The sequence below is a fragment of the Pelobates fuscus genome, chromosome 13, assembly GCF_036172605.1.
Source record: "Pelobates fuscus isolate aPelFus1 chromosome 13, aPelFus1.pri, whole genome shotgun sequence".
NCBI classification, from domain to species: domain Eukaryota; kingdom Metazoa; phylum Chordata; class Amphibia; order Anura; family Pelobatidae; genus Pelobates; species Pelobates fuscus.
In genome coordinates, this window is record NC_086329.1 from 1,915,425 (window position 1) to 1,941,047 (window position 25,623).

The following is a 25,623-nucleotide window of genomic DNA, read 5'->3' on the forward strand; positions in this document are numbered from 1 at the left end:
CCATATACGGCCACGGACTGTTTCCCAAGGCGAACTTTAGATCACACCTCTCCCTTTTCTCACAATTCTGTGATGTCTAATATATATTTTCCCACCACCTTAATGCCTCTTAGACTAAGGGGTCACCCAAACAGCGTTGCGATTACCCACTAACGACAAGCAGCCCACACTGACCAGACACAATATGGGGACACCACCTTAGCTGGCTCGCTACCCTGATTGCCATCACGACAGAGCTCATCCCCCCCCACATCTATGGCTACACCACACAGCTTTAATGTCCCCCACACAGGGCACACTCATGCAATAAGGACCACAGACTACCCCGCTACACCTCAGCTTCACTGCAGTAATATACTAACCTAGGGGAAGCGCTATCCCCAACCCTCGCACCCCCACCTGGCACCTACCTTGCAAGGCCTGAGAGATCTAACTGACGCAGGCAGGCAGCGGGACAACCAATATATTTACCCACGCACTCTCACATTCCATGCAACACACTGGCACACGGGTCATACCAGCCGGGAGTGTCACTTGACAGCTAAACACCTGGCCCACCAACGGGTAGCATACTGCCCAGACAGGGAGAAGGCTGACTGTCCCCCTGCCTAACCGCAACAGCCTACTGTGGAAGTGCGAACCCACAGTTAAGGCTGCAGTCTAGTAATTTTATCACAGCTTCATCCTGTTGAATTAGCTTTCATGTGTTTTATTGTCACTTCACCGCCCTGCCAATCAGGCTGCCAATTGTTGTGAGTATCACTACCCAGCGGTAACTCTCGCTCCCTAGTCTCATAGAACAGCCCTCACTACATAATTGTCAAACCCGTCTGACTAGTGGTGTTAGTGTCACTAAATGTCTGATATTTATCCACGCTCCACTTAACTCTTATGTGATGCAAGCCTGGCTTGGCAGGCACAGTTTAATTTAGTATTCTTACATAGCTTGTTTGTTCAAGATGTCGATGTCTTATTATGTTAAAAAAAAAAAGAAAGTGCAGTGATATAACACTTATGCTAATTACTGTCAATTGATATCCTTGTTGCAATTCTTACTGATATGTTATACGTATGATTCCTCTATGCACATCAACACTCCAACATTTAGCCACTCTTCACAATAACATTGGTTACTTAGTGCGGTTATGAAATTAGATGAGAGAGCCTGATGCATTTGAAAATGTGTTTATTTAACCAAGAAAAAACAAAAACCAACAACATTGCACAACCACAAGTCTGGCACTGGTATCACACAAAGACATGATATCCCTAAACATGGGACAGGTGCTTGCGATGGCTCACCTGGTTAGTAAATCGGATTACAAAGCAGCAGTCTCCGTTGCACACAAAAGGCAATTCACAAACAATTCACAGGTTAATCTAAATGAGGCCAAGAAGAAATCATATTTTGTGTGCTTGTATACAAAGTCAAAATCAGAATCCATCACTAACCAAACAGGAATGATATTACTTGGGTAAATATGGTCCATTGGAGGGGCGTTCAGTATGAAAGCTTATTGTGAAGCCAAGTTTAAAAGGAGGAACTGTTTGTGCAGGTTATTCCTCAGTAACGAAATCCTACAGATTCCAATATTCACATGATCATGGGTATGGTGCAGGGCAATAGGGCATCTTGCAGGGTACACGTATTGGTGGATGCTTATCCGACTGTCCCAGAGTATTACAGTATTGAAATATCTCATGAAATGCTCTATATACCTATAGAGAAATATCAATACGTGTTAAGCCAAGTCCCCGCAGTTTCCATAATAACAAGAGTTACACAGCTGTCACTGCGGACGTTAAGCCATTTCAATTTGGATTTAAAATAGATTGAAATAAATAAATTCCATAACACCAGGAGAATGATTCAAAAAATCCACTCAATACATACAAATGCATTAGCCCAAGGTACAACAAAAGGTTGCTCCCCATATTGTTTAGAATTATGCTAAAGAATAGCTCTGTCCTTATGTAACCAGAGAACTAATGAGCAATCCCTAACTGGTTAAAATGAAATCAATCTGTTACTGTATAAACCAGTTAACTGGGAATCTCTGGCCGCAGGTACTAGGAAAACAAGGAATGTACGTAGTACAGAGTCACTGTGCGGGGAATAACAGATGTTCTGGGTTTATAATATAATTAGCGCCTACAGCCAGGCAGGTTTAATAAATACCTTGAAGGAGAGCAGGGTACTTTATTAATACACTGGTTGGCAGGACACAGTCAGAGTGGGTTTTACATACTGTGAATCGCCTACTTTGTGTTAGAGCAGGTGTGATTTACATGTATCAACTGCACAAAATCTCAGCGCTTCGTTCTCTAAAAGGGACCCTTCAGGTGCTTAGAAAACTCTGGTAAAATAGTTTACCTGCCTTAAATCTTCCCTTATTCGCTCACTTTCACCTGGAATGTGGTCATAATCCTAAATCCAGCCGTGTATCTGCACGGTTATCACTGGGTTAGCTACTCACAGCCAATTGCACATTTTAGGCCGAAGCAGCCAAACTAAAAAACGGATGTGGAGAATTTCAACAATTCAGTCATTCTGGCCTAAGAGTCCTGTCACGTCATGTCTTACAAAACACCAGCAATGCACTACATGCAAACCCCAAAACACATCATCCGCACTGAACATGCAAACCCCAAAACACATCATCCGCACTGTACATGCAAACCCCAAAACACATCATCCACACTGTACATGCAAACCCCAAAACACATCATCCGCACTGAACATGCAAACCCCAAAACACATCATCCGCACTGTACATGCAAACCCCAAAACACATCATCCGCACTGAACATGCAAACCCCAAAACACATCATCCGCACTGAACATGCAAACCCCAAAACACATCATCCGCACTGTACATGCAAACCCCAAAACACATCATCCGCACTGAACATGCAAACCCCAAAACACATCATCCGCACTGAACATGCAAACCCCAAAACACATCATCCGCACTGTACATGCAAACCCCAAAACACATCATCCGCACTGTACATGCAAACCCCAAAACACATCAACCGCACTGTACATGCAAACCCCAAAACACATCATCCGCACTGTACATGCAAACCCCAAAACACATCATCCGCACTGTACATGCAAACCCCAAAACACATCATCCGCACTGAACATGCAAACCCCAAAACACATCATCCGCACTGAACATGCAAACCCCAAAACACATCATCCGCACTGAACATGCAAACCCCAAAACACATCATCCGCACTGTACATGCAAACCCCAAAACACATCATCCGCACTGTACATGCAAACCCCAAAACACATCATCCGCACTGAACATGCAAACCCCAAAACACATCATCCGCACTGTACATGCAAACCCCAAAACACATCATCCGCACTGAACATGCAAACCCCAAAACACATCATCCGCACTGAACATGCAAACCCCAAAACACATCATCCGCACTGAACATGCAAACCCCAAAACACATCATCCGCACTGAACATGCAAACCCCAAAACACATCATCCGCACTGAACATGCAAACCCCAAAACACATCATCCGCACTGAACATGCAAACCCCAAAACACATCATCCGCACTGAACATGCAAACCCCAAAACACATCATCCGCACTGAACATGCAAACCCCAAAACACATCATCCGCACTGAACATGCAAACCCCAAAACACATCATCCGCACTGAACATGCAAACCCCAAAACACATCATCCGCACTGTACATGCAAACCCCAAAACACATCATCCGCACTGTACATGCAAACCCCAAAACACATCATCCGCACTGTACATGCAAACCCCAAAACACATCATCCGCACTGTACATACAAACCCCAAAACACATCATCCGCACTGTACATGCAAACCCCAAAACACATCATCCGCACTGTACATGCAAACCCCAAAACACATCATCCGCACTGAACATGCAAACCCCAAAACACATCATCCGCACTGAACATGCAAACCCCAAAACACATCATCCGCACTGAACATGCAAACCCCAAAACACATCATCCGCACTGTACATGCAAACCCCAAAACACATCATCCGCACTGTACATGCAAACCCCAAAACACATCATCCGCACTGAACATGCAAACCCCAAAACACATCATCCGCACTGAACATGCAAACCCCAAAACACATCATCCGCACTGAACATGCAAACCCCAAAACACATCATCCGCACTGAACATGCAAACCCCAAAACACATCATCCGCACTGTACATGCAAACCCCAAAACACATCATCCGCACTGAACATGCAAACCCCAAAACACATCATCCGCACTGTACATGCAAACCCCAAAACACATCATCCGCACTGTACATGCAAACCCCAAAACACATCATCCGCACTGTACATGCAAACCCCAAAACACATCATCCGCACTGTACATGCAAACCCCAAAACACATCATCCGCACTGAACATGCAAACCCCAAAACACATCATCCGCACTGAACATGCAAACCCCAAAACACATCATCCGCACTGTACATGCAAACCCCAAAACACATCATCCGCACTGTACATGCAAACCCCAAAACACATCATCCGCACTGAACATGCAAACCCCAAAACACATCATCCGCACTGTACATTTATTCGCATAACCACAAACAGTCATTAAGGACACATATCCATTTGATAAAGCATACTTTTATAATTCCCAAAGTACCTGCACACTGATTGTTCATCTAAACATGAATTCCATTGGCATAAAAACGTTTTATATATATATATAAAAATCTAACAAATCTTGACGTCTATGTATTGATTATAAGCCAAATCCAAACTGGCCCTACATAGCTTATTTCAGGAGTGATTCCAATTTGTTAGTGCATTTGACACGACGCCAACAAGTGTTTTCTTTTGCAGAGACATCATTACGGTAATATCCTTGGGAATTATATGCATTTATCTACCTTGTAAACCTCAATATATTTTGGGATTATAGTATGTGGGACATGGATGAACAGTTTAGACCAGGCTTCCCCAAACTCTGACCCTCCAGATGTTGCTGTACTACACCTCCCATGATTCTACGAATGAAATAGATAGGCTGAGAATCATGGGAGTTGTAGTTCAGCAACATCTGGAGGACTGGAGTTTGGGGAACGAAAGACTAACTACGGTCACTCCACTTTATGTGAACTAAATCTCCCCTGATTGTGGGAATGGCGAGATACAACCTAACAGTTGTTCTATCACTGGCTTCCAATGGTGTGAGCTGCATGGGTAACTGGAGAGGAGTGGGCTACAAGCACTTTCCTACATTGAGGTTTATTCACTAAACAGAGAATTGTAGAGAATTAAACAGGAATGGCACTTTTCAGACCTGAATATACAAACTCCAAAGATTCTCCAACTCTGATATTTTCCTTTAAAATGAGCAATATCCCACAGGTTTTGTCCATAGTGTCACCCTGAGGACATCCGTTTTAGCTGCCATTTGTGTCACCAAGTGATACAGCCAAACCTGAACTAGCCACAATGACTATTCAATGAAACACGAACGAGATCTAAAGCGGTCTGCTTGGGAAAAAAACTGATGCAGATTCAACCAGCACATAATAAGCGGAATGGGGAATTAACACCCAAATAAAAGGGATGGGAAATAATGGGGTTATTTCTAATCCACAATTCAAATCCTGGAATCAATTGCTTACAATTTCATGAATAAATCCTTTTAATTAAAAAAAATGCCTGTTTTCCATGATCAATGGCACCCAGTGTTATTTACAACATGACTATCACCAAAAAAGACACTTCCAGACAAGAGGAAATAAAATAGGGCGTTGCATACCATTCTCTCGGAGCCCCAGTAACAGGAAATATTACTATCTCTGAGAAAAAGTGCACAGATTCTGGGTAATGCAGCAATGCTACAACCACTCTTATTCCAGTGAGGTCTGCTTTAGGAAGATTGTGTTTTGATTTTGACAAGGGGTGCAGCAAACCCAGCTGGAAGTGAAGGGTTAAACGAGATGTACCAGCTTGTGCCATTTTAAATGTTTGGTAGAAAGAGGCAGGGGGGAAGACACTCACCGAATAGGGAAACACATTGTTTATAAAGAGAACTGAGCTCAAAGGGACCCGTTGGCTCTTTTACACAGTTAAAATTCAGATATACAAGTTAATGGAAAAAACCCAGTTTCTCAGTCAGCCATTCTTCAGTGAGATCTTCAGTGTTTCTTATCTCGAAGACCTAAAATAAATAATTGTTCAGCCTTTTCATTCAACAAGCACAAAAGTAAACAAACAGATTGATGGTTATTAATTTGCTCTGATGTTGGTGAGCTGACAGTAAAACCAAGGTGAGGGGGCGGGGGGTAAATAAGAGTATAGAATACGAAGATTGGGGAGAGCTGTGAGAACACACACAATATAAAGAACTTGGCTTTTCAGCACGTTAAATCACAGATTATATTACACACAGTGCCTGCAGTGCCAGGGTATAGAATACGAAGATTGGGGAGAGTTGTTAGAATAGATTATTATATTATGGATTACACACAGTGCCTGCAGTGCCAGGGTATAGAATACGAAGATTGGGGAGAGTTGTTAGAATAGATTATTATATTATGGATTACACACAGTGCCTGCAGTGCCAGGGTACAGAATACGAAGATTGGGGAGAGTTGTTAGAATAGATTATTATATTATGGATTACACACAGTGCCTGCAGTGCCAGGGTACAGAATACGAAGATTGGGGAGAGTTGTTAGAATAGATTATTATATTATGGATTACACACAGTGCCTGCAGTGCCAGGGTACAGAATACGAAGATTGGGGAGAGTTGTTAGAATAGATTATTATATTATGGATTACACACAGTGCCTGCAGTGCCAGGGTATAGAATACGAAGATTGGGGAGAGTTGTTAGAATAGATTATTATATTATGGATTACACACAGTGCCTGCAGTGCCAGGGTACAGAATACGAAGATTGGGGAGAGTTGTTAGAATAGATTATTATATTATGGATTACACACAGTGCCTGCAGTGCCAGGGTACAGAATACGAAGATTGGGGAGAGTTGTTAGAATAGAATATTATATTATGGATTACGCACAGTGCCTGCAGTGCCAGGGTACAGAATACGAAGATTGGGGAGAGTTGTTAGAATAGATTATTATATTATGGATTACACACAGTGCCTGCAGTGCCAGGGTATAGAATACGAAGATTGGGGAGAGTTGTTAGAATAGATTATTATATTATGGATTACACACAGTGCCTGCAGTGCCAGGGTACAGAATACGAAGATTGGGGAGAGTTGTTAGAATAGATTATTATATTATGGATTACACACAGTGCCTGCAGTGCCAGGGTACAGAATACGAAGATTGGGGAGAGTTGTTAGAATAGAATATTATATTATGGATTACACACAGTGCCTGCAGTGCCAGGGTACAGAATACGAAGATTGGGGAGAGTTGTTAGAATAGATTATTATATTATGGATTACACACAGTGCCTGCAGTGCCAGGGTATAGAATACGAAGATTGGGGAGAGTTGTTAGAATAGAATATTATATTATGGATTACACACAGTGCCTGCAGTGCCAGGGTACAGAATACGAAGATTGGGGAGAGTTGTTAGAATAGAATATTATATTATGGATTACACACAGTGCCTGCAGTGCCAGGGTACAGAATACGAAGATTGGGGAGAGTTGTTAGAATAGATTATTATATTATGGATTACACACAGTGCCTGCAGTGCCAGGGTATAGAATACGAAGATTGGGGAGAGTTGTTAGAATAGATTATTATATTATGGATTACACACAGTGCCTGCAGTGCCAGGGTACAGAATACGAAGATTGGGGAGAGTTGTTAGAATAGATTATTATATTATGGATTACACACAGTGCCTGCAGTGCCAGGGTACAGAATACGAAGATTGGGGAGAGTTGTTAGAATAGATTATTATATTATGGATTACACACAGTGCCTGCAGTGCCAGGGTACAGAATACGAAGATTGGGGAGAGTTGTTAGAATAGATTATTATATTATGGATTACACACAGTGCCTGCAGTGCCAGGGTACAGAATACGAAGATTGGGGAGAGTTGTTAGAATAGATTATTATATTATGGATTACACACAGTGCCTGCAGTGCCAGGGTACAGAATACGAAGATTGGGGAGAGTTGTTAGAATAGATTATTATATTATGGATTACACACAGTGCCTGCAGTGCCAGGGTATAGAATACGAAGATTGGGGAGAGTTGTTAGAATAGATTATTATATTATGGATTACACACAGTGCCTGCAGTGCCAGGGTATAGAATACGAAGATTGGGGAGAGTTGTTAGAATAGAATATTATATTATGGATTACACACAGTGCCTGCAGTGCCAGGGTATAGAATACGAAGATTGGGGAGAGTTGTTAGAATAGATTATTATATTATGGATTACACACAGTGCCTGCAGTGCCAGGGTACAGAATACGAAGATTGGGGAGAGTTGTTAGAATAGATTATTATATTATGGATTACGCACAGTGCCTGCAGTGCCAGGGTACAGAATACGAAGATTGGGGAGAGTTGTTAGAATAGATTATTATATTATGGATTACACACAGTGCCTGCAGTGCCAGGGTACAGAATACGAAGATTGGGGAGAGTTGTTAGAATAGAATATTATATTATGGATTACACACAGTGCCTGCAGTGCCAGGGTATAGAATACGAAGATTGGGGAGAGTTGTTAGAATAGAATATTATATTATGGATTACACACAGTGCCTGCAGTGCCAGGGTATAGAATACGAAGATTGGGGAGAGTTGTTAGAATAGATTATTATATTATGGATTACACACAGTGCCTGCAGTGCCAGGGTACAGAATACGAAGATTGGGGAGAGTTGTTAGAATAGATTATTATATTATGGATTACGCACAGTGCCTGCAGTGCCAGGGTATAGAATACGAAGATTGGGGAGAGTTGTTAGAATAGAATATTATATTATGGATTACACACAGTGCCTGCAGTGCCAGGGTACAGAATACGAAGATTGGGGAGAGTTGTTAGAATAGATTATTATATTATGGATTACACACAGTGCCTGCAGTGCCAGGGTACAGAATACGAAGATTGGGGAGAGTTGTTAGAATAGAATATTATATTATGGATTACGCACAGTGCCTGCAGTGCCAGGGTACAGAATACGAAGATTGGGGAGAGTTGTTAGAATAGATTATTATATTATGGATTACACACAGTGCCTGCAGTGCCAGGGTACAGAATACGAAGATTGGGGAGAGTTGTTAGAATAGATTATTATATTATGGATTACACACAGTGCCTGCAGTGCCAGGGTACAGAATACGAAGATTGGGGAGAGTTGTTAGAATAGATTATTATATTATGGATTACACACAGTACCTGCAGTGCCAGGGTACAGAATACGAAGATTGGGGAGAGTTGTTAGAATAGATTATTATATTATGGATTACACACAGTGCCTGCAGTGCCAGGGTACAGAATACGAAGATTGGGGAGAGTTGTTAGAATAGATTATTATATTATGGATTACACACAGTGCCTGCAGTGCCAGGGTATAGAATACGAAGATTGGGGAGAGTTGTTAGAATAGATTATTATATTATGGATTACACACAGTGCCTGCAGTGCCAGGGTACAGAATACGAAGATTGGGGAGAGTTGTTAGAATAGATTATTATATTATGGATTACACACAGTGCCTGCAGTGCCAGGGTACAGAATACGAAGATTGGGGAGAGTTGTTAGAATAGATTATTATATTATGGATTACACACAGTGCCTGCAGTGCCAGGGTACAGAATACGAAGATTGGGGAGAGTTGTTAGAATAGATTATTATATTATGGATTACACACAGTGCCTGCAGTGCCAGGGTACAGAATACGAAGATTGGGGAGAGTTGTTAGAATAGATTATTATATTATGGATTACACACAGTGCCTGCAGTGCCAGGGTACAGAATACGAAGATTGGGGAGAGTTGTTAGAATAGATTATTATATTATGGATTACACACAGTGCCTGCAGTGCCAGGGTACAGAATACGAAGATTGGGGAGAGTTGTTAGAATAGATTATTATATTATGGATTACACACAGTGCCTGCAGTGCCAGGGTATAGAATACGAAGATTGGGGAGAGTTGTTAGAATAGATTATTATATTATGGATTACACACAGTGCCTGCAGTGCCAGGGTATAGAATACGAAGATTGGGGAGAGTTGTTAGAATAGAATATTATATTATGGATTACACACAGTGCCTGCAGTGCCAGGGTATAGAATACGAAGATTGGGGAGAGTTGTTAGAATAGATTATTATATTATGGATTACACACAGTGCCTGCAGTGCCAGGGTACAGAATACGAAGATTGGGGAGAGTTGTTAGAATAGATTATTATATTATGGATTACGCACAGTGCCTGCAGTGCCAGGGTACAGAATACGAAGATTGGGGAGAGTTGTTAGAATAGATTATTATATTATGGATTACACACAGTGCCTGCAGTGCCAGGGTACAGAATACGAAGATTGGGGAGAGTTGTTAGAATAGAATATTATATTATGGATTACACACAGTGCCTGCAGTGCCAGGGTATAGAATACGAAGATTGGGGAGAGTTGTTAGAATAGAATATTATATTATGGATTACACACAGTGCCTGCAGTGCCAGGGTATAGAATACGAAGATTGGGGAGAGTTGTTAGAATAGATTATTATATTATGGATTACACACAGTGCCTGCAGTGCCAGGGTACAGAATACGAAGATTGGGGAGAGTTGTTAGAATAGATTATTATATTATGGATTACGCACAGTGCCTGCAGTGCCAGGGTATAGAATACGAAGATTGGGGAGAGTTGTTAGAATAGAATATTATATTATGGATTACACACAGTGCCTGCAGTGCCAGGGTACAGAATACGAAGATTGGGGAGAGTTGTTAGAATAGATTATTATATTATGGATTACACACAGTGCCTGCAGTGCCAGGGTACAGAATACGAAGATTGGGGAGAGTTGTTAGAATAGAATATTATATTATGGATTACGCACAGTGCCTGCAGTGCCAGGGTACAGAATACGAAGATTGGGGAGAGTTGTTAGAATAGATTATTATATTATGGATTACACACAGTGCCTGCAGTGCCAGGGTACAGAATACGAAGATTGGGGAGAGTTGTTAGAATAGATTATTATATTATGGATTACACACAGTGCCTGCAGTGCCAGGGTACAGAATACGAAGATTGGGGAGAGTTGTTAGAATAGATTATTATATTATGGATTACACACAGTACCTGCAGTGCCAGGGTACAGAATACGAAGATTGGGGAGAGTTGTTAGAATAGATTATTATATTATGGATTACACACAGTGCCTGCAGTGCCAGGGTATAGAATACGAAGATTGGGGAGAGTTGTTAGAATAGATTATTATATTATGGATTACACACAGTGCCTGCAGTGCCAGGGTACAGAATACGAAGATTGGGGAGAGTTGTTAGAATAGATTATTATATTATGGATTACACACAGTGCCTGCAGTGCCAGGGTACAGAATACGAAGATTGGGGAGAGTTGTTAGAATAGATTATTATATTATGGATTACACACAGTGCCTGCAGTGCCAGGGTACAGAATACGAAGATTGGGGAGAGTTGTTAGAATAGATTATTATATTATGGATTACACACAGTGCCTGCAGTGCCAGGGTATAGAATACGAAGATTGGGGAGAGTTGTTAGAATAGAATATTATATTATGGATTACACACAGTGCCTGCAGTGCCAGGGTATAGAATACGAAGATTGGGGAGAGTCGGTACCTTTGTGAGCTGTGCTGTCTGGACCAGCTTGTTTTTGCTTCCCGCGTACATCATCTGCTGTTCAGGTTTACATCCTACATTGACAACAACAAAAAAGGCTTAGAATGGATTAATTTAACTATAAAAAGCCCACTATTCACACAACACCTATTCATTCAAACACACAGAGATCTTTATAATAAATACACACATTTTTTCCCCAACCCTGTGTGATGGGTATGAACTGCCTCTGGAGTCCAAATGAGTCAACATTGTTTTTGTGCCTGGATTCGCACAACGTATAGATTGTAGTCTGTCTAATTATTTAGGTTATTTTCTCAGCATCACGCCAATAATGACATTTGCCTGATTAGGGCTTTGTTCCCTATCTTTATAGGTTTTATGAGACGGGTTTAAACGCTCTCCACCTATCACAGGGCAATGATAAACGGGATAAATTCTAGACCTTGTGTGAGTATTGTGAATGCTCTCTGCCATTTGGTTAGAAACCCAGATTGGGGTATGATGGTGGCATTACTTGTAAAAGGCAGTCTGTTCTGTAAGACATTTTAGGAATGAACAAAACGTGTCCATTTCTCTCCTTGCCCCCCCTGTGTTTTGTACAATTTGCCTCTTGGATATTCAACGCTACAGACTTGGAAATGAATTGATGCTAACTTAATAAGTTCACTTATGTCAGCTAATCCTGGTTTATTTCAGTTCCGTTTGTGTGGAACCCTTCAGAATATCCAGCCTGCCTGCAAGCCATCACTGTAAGCCACGGACACACATATACACCTTATCTGGCATCGAGCCGTACATGGAACATACCAACGGGACTGGAGAAAATGAAACACAGCGGATAGGAGACTCTTCCATCATCATGTAGGTACTTATAACTGTATACTATAAATGTGAGCAGAGTTAAGGGAAACATCAGATTAGTACCCAGGTATGAACATATAAAGAGAAGGAGGTTCAAAGGAATCATCACAAAACCTCCGTCACTGTAATCTGGTCGTGAATGAACTGTCAAGATTTACTTCCTGGGATGGAGAGACAAAGCAAAGTCCATACATATTTACATTTATATGGGATATATCTGTACATACAAGTCAAACGATGGGCACACCTGACTTGATATGTTTCTCAAATACGTGCAAACGTCCACGGTTGTTCTCCAAAGTGAGCATGGCTGGGAACAGATAATTTAGGCATAAATAGGCAAATCAGTTGTTTCCAGACCAGCAATTTTGGCCTGGTATTTGAAATTCTCACTTTATTAAATACGCCTGTTATTGGCCGAATGCTTAAAATGTGTACATTAAATAGAAATTGAACTTAGAACACAAAACATTTTTGTATTTAGTAATGGGAAAAGCATAAAATACATGAAATAAACAAACAAACAAAAAGCCATGGGATTTAAAACCAGTTTGACATGGAACAGTTTTTTAAAATGATGGACTGAGCAGATCAACTCTGTGATCTTGGAGAGGCAATCCCTTTGAATAAAGGATATCGTGGCTGCCTTTCTGGCAACTCATCTTTAAGTTCATCTGGAGAAATACCCTGTTAATAGAAGAAAGAGCATCAATTAATAGGGCAGAGCCCAAGATGGTGTAATTGCTGAGCTAGACGCCTCTTGGGAGGGATTCTGCAGCTCAGGGATACTGTAATTAGAGTTAGATTTTCACTTGTCTCAGCTGGTAACAATTAAATGCACGGAATGATTTACTCTGAAACATCAGATAACAATCTGCCAGGACAGCGAACAAGGGAGCTTACAAACTGTCATACATATACTGACACACATACATACAGACTGACATACAGACAGACTGACACACATACAGACTGACATACATACAAACAGAAATACTCACATACAGACAGACTGACATACAGACAGAAATACTGACATACAGACAGAAATACTGACATACAGACAGACTGACACACATACATACTGTCAGACTGACATACAGACAGACATGCACACATAGATACAGACAGACTGACACACATACATACAGAAATACTGACATACGGACAGACTGACACACATACATACAGAAATACTGACATACAGACAGACTGACACACATACATACAGAAATACTGACATACAGACAGACTGACACACATACATACAGAAATACTGACACACAGCGACTGACACACATACAGACAGGCACACATAGATACAGACATATATACTGACATACAGACACCCATAAATACATACATACCGGCCGTCACTTCCTCCCAGCAGTACTTGCAGTGCAGCTGGCATTTGTAAAGGGTCCCGGTCGCGCTACTACACGGCCACAGCTCAGACCGGGCCCCTGAAGATATAGTGCCCATTGGGTGGCCCTAAATGCTTGGGCCACCCGATGGGCCCTATCAGCGTACAAGCCCCGGTCCGCTGCTACACATGGGGCCTGTCATGGTTGTCACCCCCTGATGGCGGCCCTGCCAGTTGGAGCTGCTAGCAGAATACTCATTTAGTTTTGATTGATATAATGTGCCCTGGAAGGCAGAGTACAGAACATTGACACTATATATGCAGCACTTCCTGGCAGTTAATTACTACGTTATCATTCTGCTCTATTGATTTATTTTCCTTGACAAGCACTTTAGGATTCACTCCTTATGAATTTAAACGATGCTCTAATACTCTTAATTGATACTACAAAACAATAAACGTTTACATTTCTCTTAACCCCTTAAGGACACATGACAGAAATATTCCAGAAGTTGTGTCCTTAAGGGGTTAAAGAATAGCAACAGTGGATATACTGCTGCAATGTACAACTTAACCTAATATTGCTACCAATTATATGTACACTTTGAGTTAACTTGCTTTAAACGTCTGTATCGAACATTGGAGGCAACCTGGCCAGCTGCCGAAAGGAGCAGAATCTCCACACACTAGCTTTTTGTTTTGTTCACTGTATTATTTGATGTAAATATAAATTTTTCCAAAATATTTATTTTAATATCAGAGTGATTAAATGAGAAGTTTTTAATTTGTGTCAGGACAAACCCTACCATATACACTTACACCCAGGGTTATCCCCTCAATATGCCCATGATAAAAGAATAGTTGAGCTCCCCATTGTAACTATATACATGGAAAACTATTACATGCTTATTTGTATTCATTTTATATTTCTTAACTCAACAGAACTTAAAGGGACTCTTCAGGCTAGAAATGGCTGGTGGCAGATGGGTAAGAGGTAGGATGTAAAGGGCACCCAGGTAGAAGGTTATCAGGTATGAAGATAGAGAGAGCCCAGGCAGGGATGGGTAAGGGATATGAAGTGAAGGTACTCAGGTAGAAGGTGATCAGGTATTAAGATAGAGAGAGCCCAGGCAGGGATGGGTAAGAGGTAGGATGTAAAGGGCACCCAGGTAGAAGGTTATCAGGTATTAAGATAGAGAGAGCCAAGGCAGGGATGAGTAAGGGGTATGAAGTGAAGGTACCCAGGTAGAAGGTTATCAGGTATGAAGATAGAGAGAGCCAAGGCAGGGATGAGTAAGGGGTATGAAGTGAAGGCGCCCAGGTAGAAGGTTATCAGGTATGAAGATAGAGAGAGCCTAGGGAGGGACGGGTAAGGGGTATGAAGTGAAGGTACCCAGGTAGAAGGTGATGGGTAAGGGGTATGATATGAAGGCACCCAGGTAGAAAGATAGAGAGAGCCCAGGCAGGGATGGGTAAGGGGTATGAAGTGAAGGCACCCAGGTAGAAGGTGATCAGGTATGAAGATAGAGAGAGCCCAGGCAGGGATGGGTAAGGGGTATGAAGTGAAGGCGCCCAGGTAGAAGGTAATCAGGTATGGAGATAGAGAGAGCCCAGGCAGGGATGGGTAAGGGGTATGAAGTGAAGGCGCCCAGGTAGAAGGTAATCAGGTATGGAGATGGAGAGAGGCAAGGCAGGGATGGGTAAGGGGTATGAAGTGAAGGCGCCCAGGTAGAAGGTGATCAGGTATGAAGATAGAGAGAGCCTAGGCAGGGATGGGTAAGGGGTATGAAGTGAAGGTACCCAGGTAGAAGGTAATCAGGTATGAAGATAGAGAGAGCCCAGGCAGGGATGGGTAAGGGGTATGAAGTGAAGGCGCCCAGGTAGAAGGTAATCAGGTATGAAGATAGAGAGAGCCTAGGCAGGGATGGGTAAGGGGTATGAAGTGAAGGCGCCCAGGTAGAAGGTGATCAGGTATGAAGATAGAGAGAGGCAAGGCAGGGATGGGTAAGGGGTATGAAGTGAAGGCGCCCAGGTAGAAGGTAATCAGGTATGAAGATAGAGAGAGCCCAGGCAGGGATGGGTAAGGGGTATGAAGTGAAGGCGCCCAGGTAGAAGGTAATCAGGTATGAAGATAGAGAGAGCCCAGGCAGGGATGGGTAAGGGGTATGAAGTGAAGGCGCCCAGGTAGAAGGTAATCAGGTATGAAGATAGAGAGAGCCCAGGCAGGGATGGGTAAGGGGTATGAAGTGAAGGCGCCCAGGTAGAAGGTAATCAGGTATGAAGATAGAGAGAGCCCAGGCAGGGATGGGTAAGGGGTATGAAGTGAAGGCACCCAGGTAGAAGGTAATCAGGTATGGAGATAGAGAGAGCCCAGGCAGGGATGGGTAAGGGGTATGAAGTGAAGGCGCCCAGGTAGAAGGTAATCAGGTATGGAGATAGAGAGAGCCCAGGCAGGGATGGGTAAGGGGTATGAAGTGAAGGCACCCAGGTAGAAGGTTATCAGGTATGGAGATAGAGAGAGCCCAGGCAGGGATGGGTAAGGGGTATGAAGTGAAGGCGCCCAGATAGAAGGTAATCAGGTATGGAGATAGAGAGAGCCCAGGCAGGGATGGGTAAGGGGTATGAAGTGAAGGCGCCCAGATAGAAGGTAATCAGGTATGGAGATAGAGAGCGCCCAGGCAGGGATGGGTAAGGGGTATGAAGTGAAGGCGCCCAGGTAGAAGGTGATCAGGTATGAAGATAGAGAGAGCCCAGGCAGGGATGGGTAAGGGGTATGAAGTGAAGGCGCCCAGGTAGAAGGTGATCAGGTATGAAGATAGAGAGAGCCCAGGCAGGGACAGGTAAGGGGTATGAAGTGAAGGCGCCCAGGTAGAAGGTAATCAGGTATGAAGATAGAGAGAGCCCAGGCAGGGATGGGTAAGGGGTATGAAGTGAAGGCGCCCAGGTAGAAGGTAATCAGGTATGGAGATAGAGAGAGCCCAGGCAGGGATGGGTAAGGGGTATGAAGTGAAGGCGCCCAGGTAGAAGGTAATCAGGTATGAAGATAGAGAGAGCCCAGGCAGGGATGGGTAAGGGGTATGAAGTGAAGGCGCCCAGGTAGAAGGTGATCAGGTATGAAGATAGAGAGAGCCTAGGCAGGGATGGGTAAGGGGTATGAAGTGAAGGCGCCCAGGTAGAAGGTAATCAGGTATGGAGATGGAGATCTCCCAGGCAGGACGTAGAGGAATATAGAGTATGAAGGAAGTCAGTAATAAGAGGGAGCAGGGAGGCTGTGTGTTCCTTCATGCCGATATCAGCACACAGAGAAATGATTCTTCTCTTGGGAAGTTAATCTCATTGAAAGCAAATCTTAGAAGAATTTAAAAAGGCACAGATCTACGGGGTAATGAAGATAAAATGGTATGACTGCAGGGATGCTAATATTGAAAGTAGAAACAAATTGGCCCCTTTATCATGGGGAACTTTGCAGGACTATATTAAAATGCTGCCCTGCAGGATAATACCGTAACGTGACAAACACCACGAATTTCGGCATTGTGCACGGCGGGTGAAGGAGAAAGACAAATATCAAGGAGGATAGTGAAAGGGAAAGGAGGGCAACACAAACTGAAAGGAAGCAATAGGAGGGATGAAAGCAGGAGAGAAGTGATATATACAGATATTGATACATTGGCGGAGTACATTTCACACATGGGGAATAAAAACATGTGGAGGCCACTGTATTAGGCGACTGCAGGGAATAAGTAAAGGATTCATGCCGGTGCTCCCTCGTGGGATTGTCTCCGCGTTCAGAATTAGAGCGGCAGATGGCACTGGGGTATGATGTCATAATTTAGCACAAACAGTGTCAGGAACCAGTTTCCTTGGGACTGTAGGGTATTTAAATGACAGAGAGGTTTTGCTGTACCATCAGTGGATGTATTACATTCTATGTTTAACCCACCTCGTGCTCCTCTTCCAGAACCACCAGACGCCTGTCTTTATCGATCTTCACTGCAAAACACACACAAAGATAAAAAAAAAACAGTTGTGAGCTATACGGTCAAGCACAGGGCTAACAAATGTGTTTGAAGATTAAAGGGACACTATAGTCACCCAGACCACTTCAGCTCAATGAAGTGGTCTGGGTGCCAGGTCCCCCAGGTTTTAACCATTCGGATGTAAACATAGCAGTTTCAGAGAAACTGCTATGTTTATATAGCAGGGTTAATCCAGGCTCTAGCGGCTGTCTTCCTGACAGCCGCTAGAGGCGCTTCTGCGACGCTGGATGTGAAAATCGCATCCAGCTGGCAGAACATCCATAGGAAAGCATTTCCTAATGCGTTCTGCAAGAGTGGAGCATTCCGCTCCACTCGGGAGCGGACGTCAGCGGGGGAGGAGAGGTCACCAGAGCCGAGGGAGCCCGGCGCTAGATTAAGGGAAGTAACTGAAGGGATTTGAACTCCTTCAGCGCCAAGGGAGGGGGCCCTGAGGGTGAGGGAACCCTTAGGATTGTAAAAAACTTGTTTTCCTGACACTATAGTGATTCTTTAAAAAAAAAAAAAAAAAAAAAACTTTCAACACGGCATTCTTCTCAGGAGGATAAAAGAGGGGATATCAGAGGAATAGCTAAGCATGCCAGTTATTTCAGCACAATGCATAGGATGTCAGCTCACTACCACTAATCAACGCTGGACACATGGCCACACAGACTGCTAGAACGAGAATTCCAGGGACAGAAGGCATCCCTTCGTTCCTTTCTAGCATTGTATCAGGACTCAACCGGCCAGGAAAAAGATTTCATTCAACCGGCCTGTGCGATGCATAGGTCAAACGGCTGCTTACTATACATGAAGGGGATCGTGTGTCAAATGCCAACATTCTGGGCAAGGGCTTGATCTTACTAATTATGGCGGCATTGTTGGTTTCTTTACGAAAACGGAATTTCTTTAACTTCTCAACGAGTTCTTCGTCCACATCGCATACAACCAGAGACTCACTCTGCAAAAACAGGAAAAAAATGCTAAATTAGGACGTGGAAGTTGATACTTCCTGTTACTAAGGACAGAACACATCCTGCGCTGCATGGTATTACGCGTACAGTGGGTAATTGCTGCATTGTGAACCAGCAGAGTCGATGAAGAAAAATAATTTCATTAGCAAAACAACAAGAATCATAAAAGTGATCCTTTTATTTTTTCAATTGGCAAAGTCTTGCTTTTTTTCCTTTCACTCTCCTTTTATTATCTCCTTTCTATTCTAAAGGGACACCCCAGGCCCTAAAGTACTTAAGTTTGCTGAAATGCTTTGCGTGTGAAAAATACCCCCCTTTTTTTTTTAAATATTACAATAGAAACACTTTTTTTCAATTAACCTGGTTTACACCCCCTGGCTGACAGACACCTGTTCCTTCCTTGTTTGTTTAGCTCAGTAGAACTAAACACAAAAGGCAGCAATTGCCCAGGGCACCTGCCTTGCAAACAATTCTCATTGAGTTGCATTTGAGAAGTCTGTGATTGGATAGACACAGAAAGTCTGGGCGGGGTTACAATGGGAGGGCTTGTAAAGGCTGCAGACAAGAGATCTACTGTTTTCCAGGCTGTTTATATATATACACACACACACACACACACACACACACAAATTAAAACAAACTTAATTATATACATGCACGTTTTAATTGAGAGTATATATACTAAAAAGCGATTTTGTTTTATATTTTATTTGGGCAGAGTTTCTTTTTAATGACTATACCACTTAGCCACTTGCCTTTACTTGTTTATTTTCTACTTCGTCAGGTCTCAATATCTGGGGAGCTGCCATTTTGTTCTCCTATGTATATAATACATGTGGTTTGCAATTCTGTAGGATTTATTTGACTGATGGATTGTGGGTAAATTATGAAAACGTAGGTCGGGCGGCTGATTGCGGAGGCGGTGAGGTATATGTAATCTCCCTACTCTGCTTCCTTGTGTGCCCTCCAGTGATGCTGTGAGCCGGAATGTGACGTCACTCCGGCCCCCGCATCACTAAACAGCGCTCTAGGGAACAGACAGCAGCCCCACTGAACCCAAAGAAAAAAAATTGATCCACTCCAGCTCTCCCAAAGGTAGGGAGAAAGGTTGGACACATTAAAATAAAACAAATAGTTTTGGAGTGAGTGTTGTGTGACACAAATCAGTGAGTGTGTGTGCCAGTGTCTCTCTGTCAGTGAGTCTCTCTGCCAGTGAGTGTGTGCCTGTCAGTGTATCTCTCTGCCAGGGAGTGTTTTGCCTGTCAGTGTATCTCTCTGCCAGGGAGTGTGTGCCTGTCAGTGAGTCTCTCTGCCAGTGAGTGTGTGCCTGTCAGTGTATCTCTCTGCCAGGGAGTGTTTTGCCTGTCAGTGTATCTCTCTGCCAGGGAGTGTTTTGCCTGTCAGTGTATCTCTCTGCCAGGGAGTGTTTTGCCTGTCAGTGTATCTCTCTGCCAGGGAGTGTTTTGCCTGTCAGTGTATCTCTCTGCCAGGGAGTGTTTTGCCTGTCAGTGTATCTCTCTGCCAGGGAGTGTGTGCCTGTCAGTGAGTCTCTCTGCCAGTGAGTGTGTGCCTGTCAGTGTATCTCTCTGCCAGGGAGTGTTTTGCCTGTCAGTGTATCTCTCTGCCAGGGAGTGTTTTGCCTGTCAGTGTATCTCTCTGCCAGGGAGTGTTTTGCCTGTCAGTGTATCTCTCTGCCAGTGAGTGTTTTGCCTGTCAGTGAGTCTCTCTGCCAGTGAGTGTGTGCCTGTCAGTGAGTCTCTCTGCCAGTGAGTGTTTTGCCTGTCAGTGAGTCTCTCTGCCAGTGAGTGTGTGCCTGTCAGTGTATCTCTCTGCCAGTGAGTGTGTGTCTGTCAGTGAGTCTCTCTGCCAGTGAGTGTGTGCCTGTCAGTGAGTCTCTCTGCCAGTGAGTGTGTGCCTGTCAGTGAGTCTCTCTGCCAGTGAGTGTGTGCCTGTCAGTGAGTCTCTCTGCCAGTGAGTGTGTGCCTGTCAGTGAGTCTCTCTGCCAGCAAGTGTGTGTCTGTCAGTGAGTCTCTCTGCCAGTGAGTGTGTGCCTGTCAGTGAGTCTCTCTGCCAGGGAGTGTTTTGCCTGTCAGTGTATCTCTCTGCCAGTGAGTGTGTGCCTGTCAGTGAGTCTCTCTGCCAGTGAGTGTTTTGCCTGTCAGTGAGTCTCTCTGCCAGTGAGTGTGTGCCTGTCAGTGTATCTCTCTGCCAGTGAGTGTGTGCCTGTCAGTGAGTCTCTCTGCCAGTGAGTGTGTGCCTGTCAGTGAGTCTCTCTGCCAGTGAGTGTGTGCCTGTCAGTGAGTCTCTCTGCCAGTGAGTGTGTGCCTGTCAGTGAGTCTCTCTGCCAGTGAGTGTGTGCCTGTCAGTGAGTCTCTCTGCCAGTGAGTGTGTGCCTGTCAGTGAGTCTCTCTGCCAGTGAGTGTGTGCCTGTCAGTGAGTCTCTCTGCCAGTGAGTGTGTGCCTGTCAGTGAGTCTCTCTGCCAGTGAGTGTGTGCCTGTCAGTGAGTCTCTCTGCCAGTGAGTGTGTGCCTGTCAGTGAGTCTCTCTGCCAGTGAGTGTGTGCCTGTCAGTGAGTCTCTCTGCCAGTGAGTGTGTGCCTGTCAGTGAGTCTCTCTGCCAGTGAGTGTGTGCCTGTCAGTGAGTCTCTCTGCCAGTGAGTGTGTGCCTGTCAGTGAGTCTCTCTGCCAGTGAGTGTGTGCCTGTCAGTGAGTCTCTCTGCCAGTGAGTGTGTGCCTGTCAGTGAGTCTCTCTGCCAGTGAGTGTGTGCCTGTCAGTGTATCTCTCTGCCAGTGAGTGTGTGCCTGTCAGTGAGTCTCTCTGCCAGTGAGTGTGTGTCTGTCAGTGAGTCTCTCTGCCAGTGAGTGTGTGCCTGTCAGTGAGTCTCTCTGCCAGTGAGTGTATCTCTCTGCCAGTGAGTGTGTGCCTGTCAGTGTATCTCTCTGCCAGTGAGTGTGTGCCTGTCAGTGTATCTCTCTGCCAGTGAGTGTGTGCCTGTCAGTGAGTCTCTCTGCCAGTGAGTGTGTGTCTGTCAGTGAGTCTCTCTGCCAGTGAGTGTGTGCCTGTCAGTGAGTCTCTCTGCCAGTGAGTGTATCTCTCTGCCAGTGAGTGTGTGTCTGTCAGTGAGTCTCTCTGCCAGTGAGTGTGTGTCTGTCAGTGAGTCTCTCTGCCAGTGAGTGTGTGCCTGTCAGTGAGTCTCTCTGCCAGTGAGTGTGTGCCTGTCAGTGAGTCTCTCTGCCAGTGAGTGTGTGCCTGTCAGTGAGTCTCTCTGCCAGTGAGTGTGTGCCTGTCAGTGAGTCTCTCTGCCAGTGAGTGTGTGTCTGTCAGTGAGTCTCTCTGCCAGTGAGTGTGTGCCTGTCAGTGAGTCTCTCTGCCAGTGAGTGTGTGTCTGTCAGTGAGTCTCTCTGCCAGTGAGTCTCTCTGCCAGCAAGTGTGTGTCTGTCAGTGAGTCTCTCTGCCAGTGAGTGTGTGCCTGTCAGTGAGTCTCTCTGCCAGGGAGTGTTTTGCCTGTCAGTGTATCTCTCTGCCAGTGAGTGTGTGCCTGTCAGTGAGTCTCTCTGCCAGGGAGTGTGTGCCTGTCAGTGAGTCTCTCTGCCAGTGAGTGTGTGCCTGTCAGTGAGTCTCTCTGCCAGTGAGTGTGTGCCTGTCAGTGAGTCTCTCTGCCAGTGAGTGTGTGCCTGTCAGTGAGTCTCTCTGCCAGTGAGTGTGTGCCTGTCAGTGAGTCTCTCTGCCAGTGAGTGTGTGCCTGTCAGTGAGTCTCTCTGCCAGTGAGTGTGTGCCTGTCAGTGAGTCTCTCTGCCAGTGAGTGTGTGCCTGTCAGTGAGTCTCTCTGCCAGTGAGTGTGTGCCTGTCAGTGAGTCTCTCTGCCAGTGAGTGTGTGCCTGTCAGTGAGTCTCTCTGCCAGTGAGTGTGTGCCTGTCAGTGAGTCTCTCTGCCAGTGAGTGTGTGCCTGTCAGTGAGTCTCTCTGCCAGTGAGTGTGTGCCTGTCAGTGAGTCTCTCTGCCAGTGAGTGTGTGCCTGTCAGTGAGTCTCTCTGCCAGTGAGTGTGTGCCTGTCAGTGAGTCTCTCTGCCAGTGAGTGTGTGCCTGTCAGTGAGTCTCTCTGCCAGTGAGTGTGTGCCTGTCAGTGAGTCTCTCTGCCAGTGAGTGTGTGCCTGTCAGTGAGTCTCTCTGCCAGTGAGTGTGTGCCTGTCAGTGTATCTCTCTGCCAGTGAGTGTGTGCCTGTCAGTGAGTCTCTCTGCCAGTGAGTGTGTGTCTGTCAGTGAGTCTCTCTGCCAGTGAGTGTGTGCCTGTCAGTGAGTCTCTCTGCCAGTGAGTGTGTGCCTGTCAGTGTATCTCTCTGCCAGTGAGTGTGTGTCTGTCAGTGAGTCTCTCTGCCAGTGAGTGTGTGTCTGTCAGTGAGTCTCTCTGCCAGTGAGTGTGTGTCTGTCAGTGAGTCTCTCTGCCAGTGAGTGTGTGTCTGTCAGTGAGTCTCTCTGCCAGTGAGTGTGTGCCTGTCAGTGAGTCTCTCTGCCAGTGAGTGTGTGCCTGTCAGTGAGTCTCTCTGCCAGTGAGTGTGTGCCTGTCAGTGAGTCTCTCTGCCAGTGAGTGTGTGCCTGTCAGTGAGTCTCTCTGCCAGTGAGTGTGTGTCTGTCAGTGAGTCTCTCTGCCAGTGAGTGTGTGCCTGTCAGTGGGTCTCTCTGCCAGTGAGTGTGTGTCTGTCAGTGAGTCTCTCTGCCAGTGAGTCTCTCTGCCAGCAAGTGTGTGTCTGTCAGTGAGTCTCTCTGCCAGTGAGTGTGTGCCTGTCAGTGAGTCTCTCTGCCAGTGAGTGTGTGCCTGTCAGTGAGTCTCTCTGCCAGTGAGTGTGTGCCTGTCAGTGAGTCTCTCTGCCAGTGAGTGTGTGCCTGTCAGTGAGTCTCTCTGCCAGTGAGTGTGTGCCTGTCAGTGAGTCTCTCTGCCAGTGAGTGTGTGTCTGTCAGTGAGTCTCTCTGCCAGTGAGTGTGTGCCTGTCAGTGAGTCTCTCTGCCAGTGAGTGTGTGCCTGTCAGTGAGTCTCTCTGCCAGTGAGTGTGTGCCTGTCAGTGAGTCTCTCTGCCAGTGAGTATGTTTAGGTGACAATCACAAAGGAAAAGTGTTTTTACTCACCTTTTTTCCCCTAGCGTGATGGTGATGCCACGGCAATCTCCATTTTCATGGCTGAGATCATCAAGCTTGACAATCTCAGCAAATCCAATGCTCCCCCATAAGAAAAGCATTGGGAGACTATTGCACATGCGTAGCAAAATGCCACGCTGCGCAAGTTAACTTACCGTCATAGACATGCATTGAATCAATGCACCTCTAGTGGCTGTATGAGTGACTGTCACTAAAGGTGTTGCAAGGCAGCAATGTAAACATGGTTTTATCTGAAATGATGGTGTTTACATTGAAAAGCGTTCAGGGACAGGATATAGTCTTCAGAACAACTACATTAAGCTGCAGTGGTTCTGCTGAATATAGTATCCCTTTAAGAATTGCATTTTTGATGTTGAAAAACCTGGCTCGTAACTTTTTTAGCTGGCTCCTAGATTCCAAGCAATTTAGTGAAGCCCTGGTGTACACACATTCATTATATAAGGCATCAGATGTATAAGATATATTAGTAAAACGAGAAGACAGTTGTTTATCAGGGCAGGAATAGGAATGTAAAGGGTTTAAAGTACAGTAATGTTCGGATCTTTAATGGATAAGATTACAGTAACTCTTATCACTGACACAGGAAGGTAGGTGTCAGTGAGTGTGGTAAGTGTCCCAGTTAAGTCGTTTTCTCAGATTGAGGCCTGCATTGGAAGTGGCAAACAGTCTGTGTGTGCGATAATGTCAGCCTCATCCTCCATTTTTAATGTACAGCATGGAATTTCCCCGCAGCTCTATTTCAGACTGTGCAAGTCCAGGCATGGAGCTCGTTCACCATTAACTTGTCTCTCCCCGGATTTTACATGACCCATAAACGGCCACTTACGTGATAACAGAGAATAATACTCTGTGAGCCACAACTAGCGGACAATGTAATAACAGTCTGAAAACACCCCACACTTGGCCGACTAGGCATTCAACTTGGTGTAAACTCACAGAATAAAGTCCCGGTATTAATAGGAATAATCCTCAAAGCACCTCCGTGGAGGTGTCAAGTCTGACGCAAACTTCCAGGATGTGCGTGGACATTAAATATTCGTGTCATTCCCAGCTATAATACTACTTAGATTACGAGACACTAATCTAATTAATCACACAGCGTGTCCATGGAAACATCCAGCGCAGGCAGAGCTAACAGACCCAGGGGATTTCTTCATTAAAACTGCTGTCCGACGTATATAGAATTTGTATACTACACAATACAATCAATCCATTTATCTTTCTGGAGTCCAAATCTTCTGCCTTAATTAGTTAACCCCTTAAGACCGCAGGACGTACTATGCCGTCCTTATTTTGGTGGCTCTAAAAGCCGCAGGACGGCATAGTACGTCCTGCGATCTTATGTACTTACCCGGTCGCCGGCGATCCCACGCCGGCGATCGCGGTATGGGGG

At 44.6% G+C, this 25,623-nt stretch overlaps 1 protein-coding gene across 1 annotated transcript in view; it reads right to left on the reverse strand.

The window, feature by feature from the left end:
• Positions 1-4,750: 4,750 nt before the first annotated feature.
• Positions 4,751-25,623, reverse strand: part of GMFB (glia maturation factor beta) — a 34,243-nt gene continuing 13,370 nt past the window's right edge. Inside the window, exons 2-8 of the mRNA XM_063439787.1 lie at positions 18,971-19,067; positions 18,031-18,080; positions 13,360-13,411; positions 12,671-12,751; positions 11,861-11,934; positions 5,742-6,220; positions 4,751-5,676 (exon numbers count right to left, since the gene is read on the reverse strand). Of these exons, the coding sequence (XP_063295857.1) occupies positions 6,149-6,220; positions 11,861-11,934; positions 12,671-12,751; positions 13,360-13,411; positions 18,031-18,080; positions 18,971-19,067 (426 nt within the window). The 3' untranslated portion in view covers positions 4,751-5,676; positions 5,742-6,148. The remainder of the gene's footprint in view (positions 5,677-5,741; positions 6,221-11,860; positions 11,935-12,670; positions 12,752-13,359; positions 13,412-18,030; positions 18,081-18,970; positions 19,068-25,623) is intronic.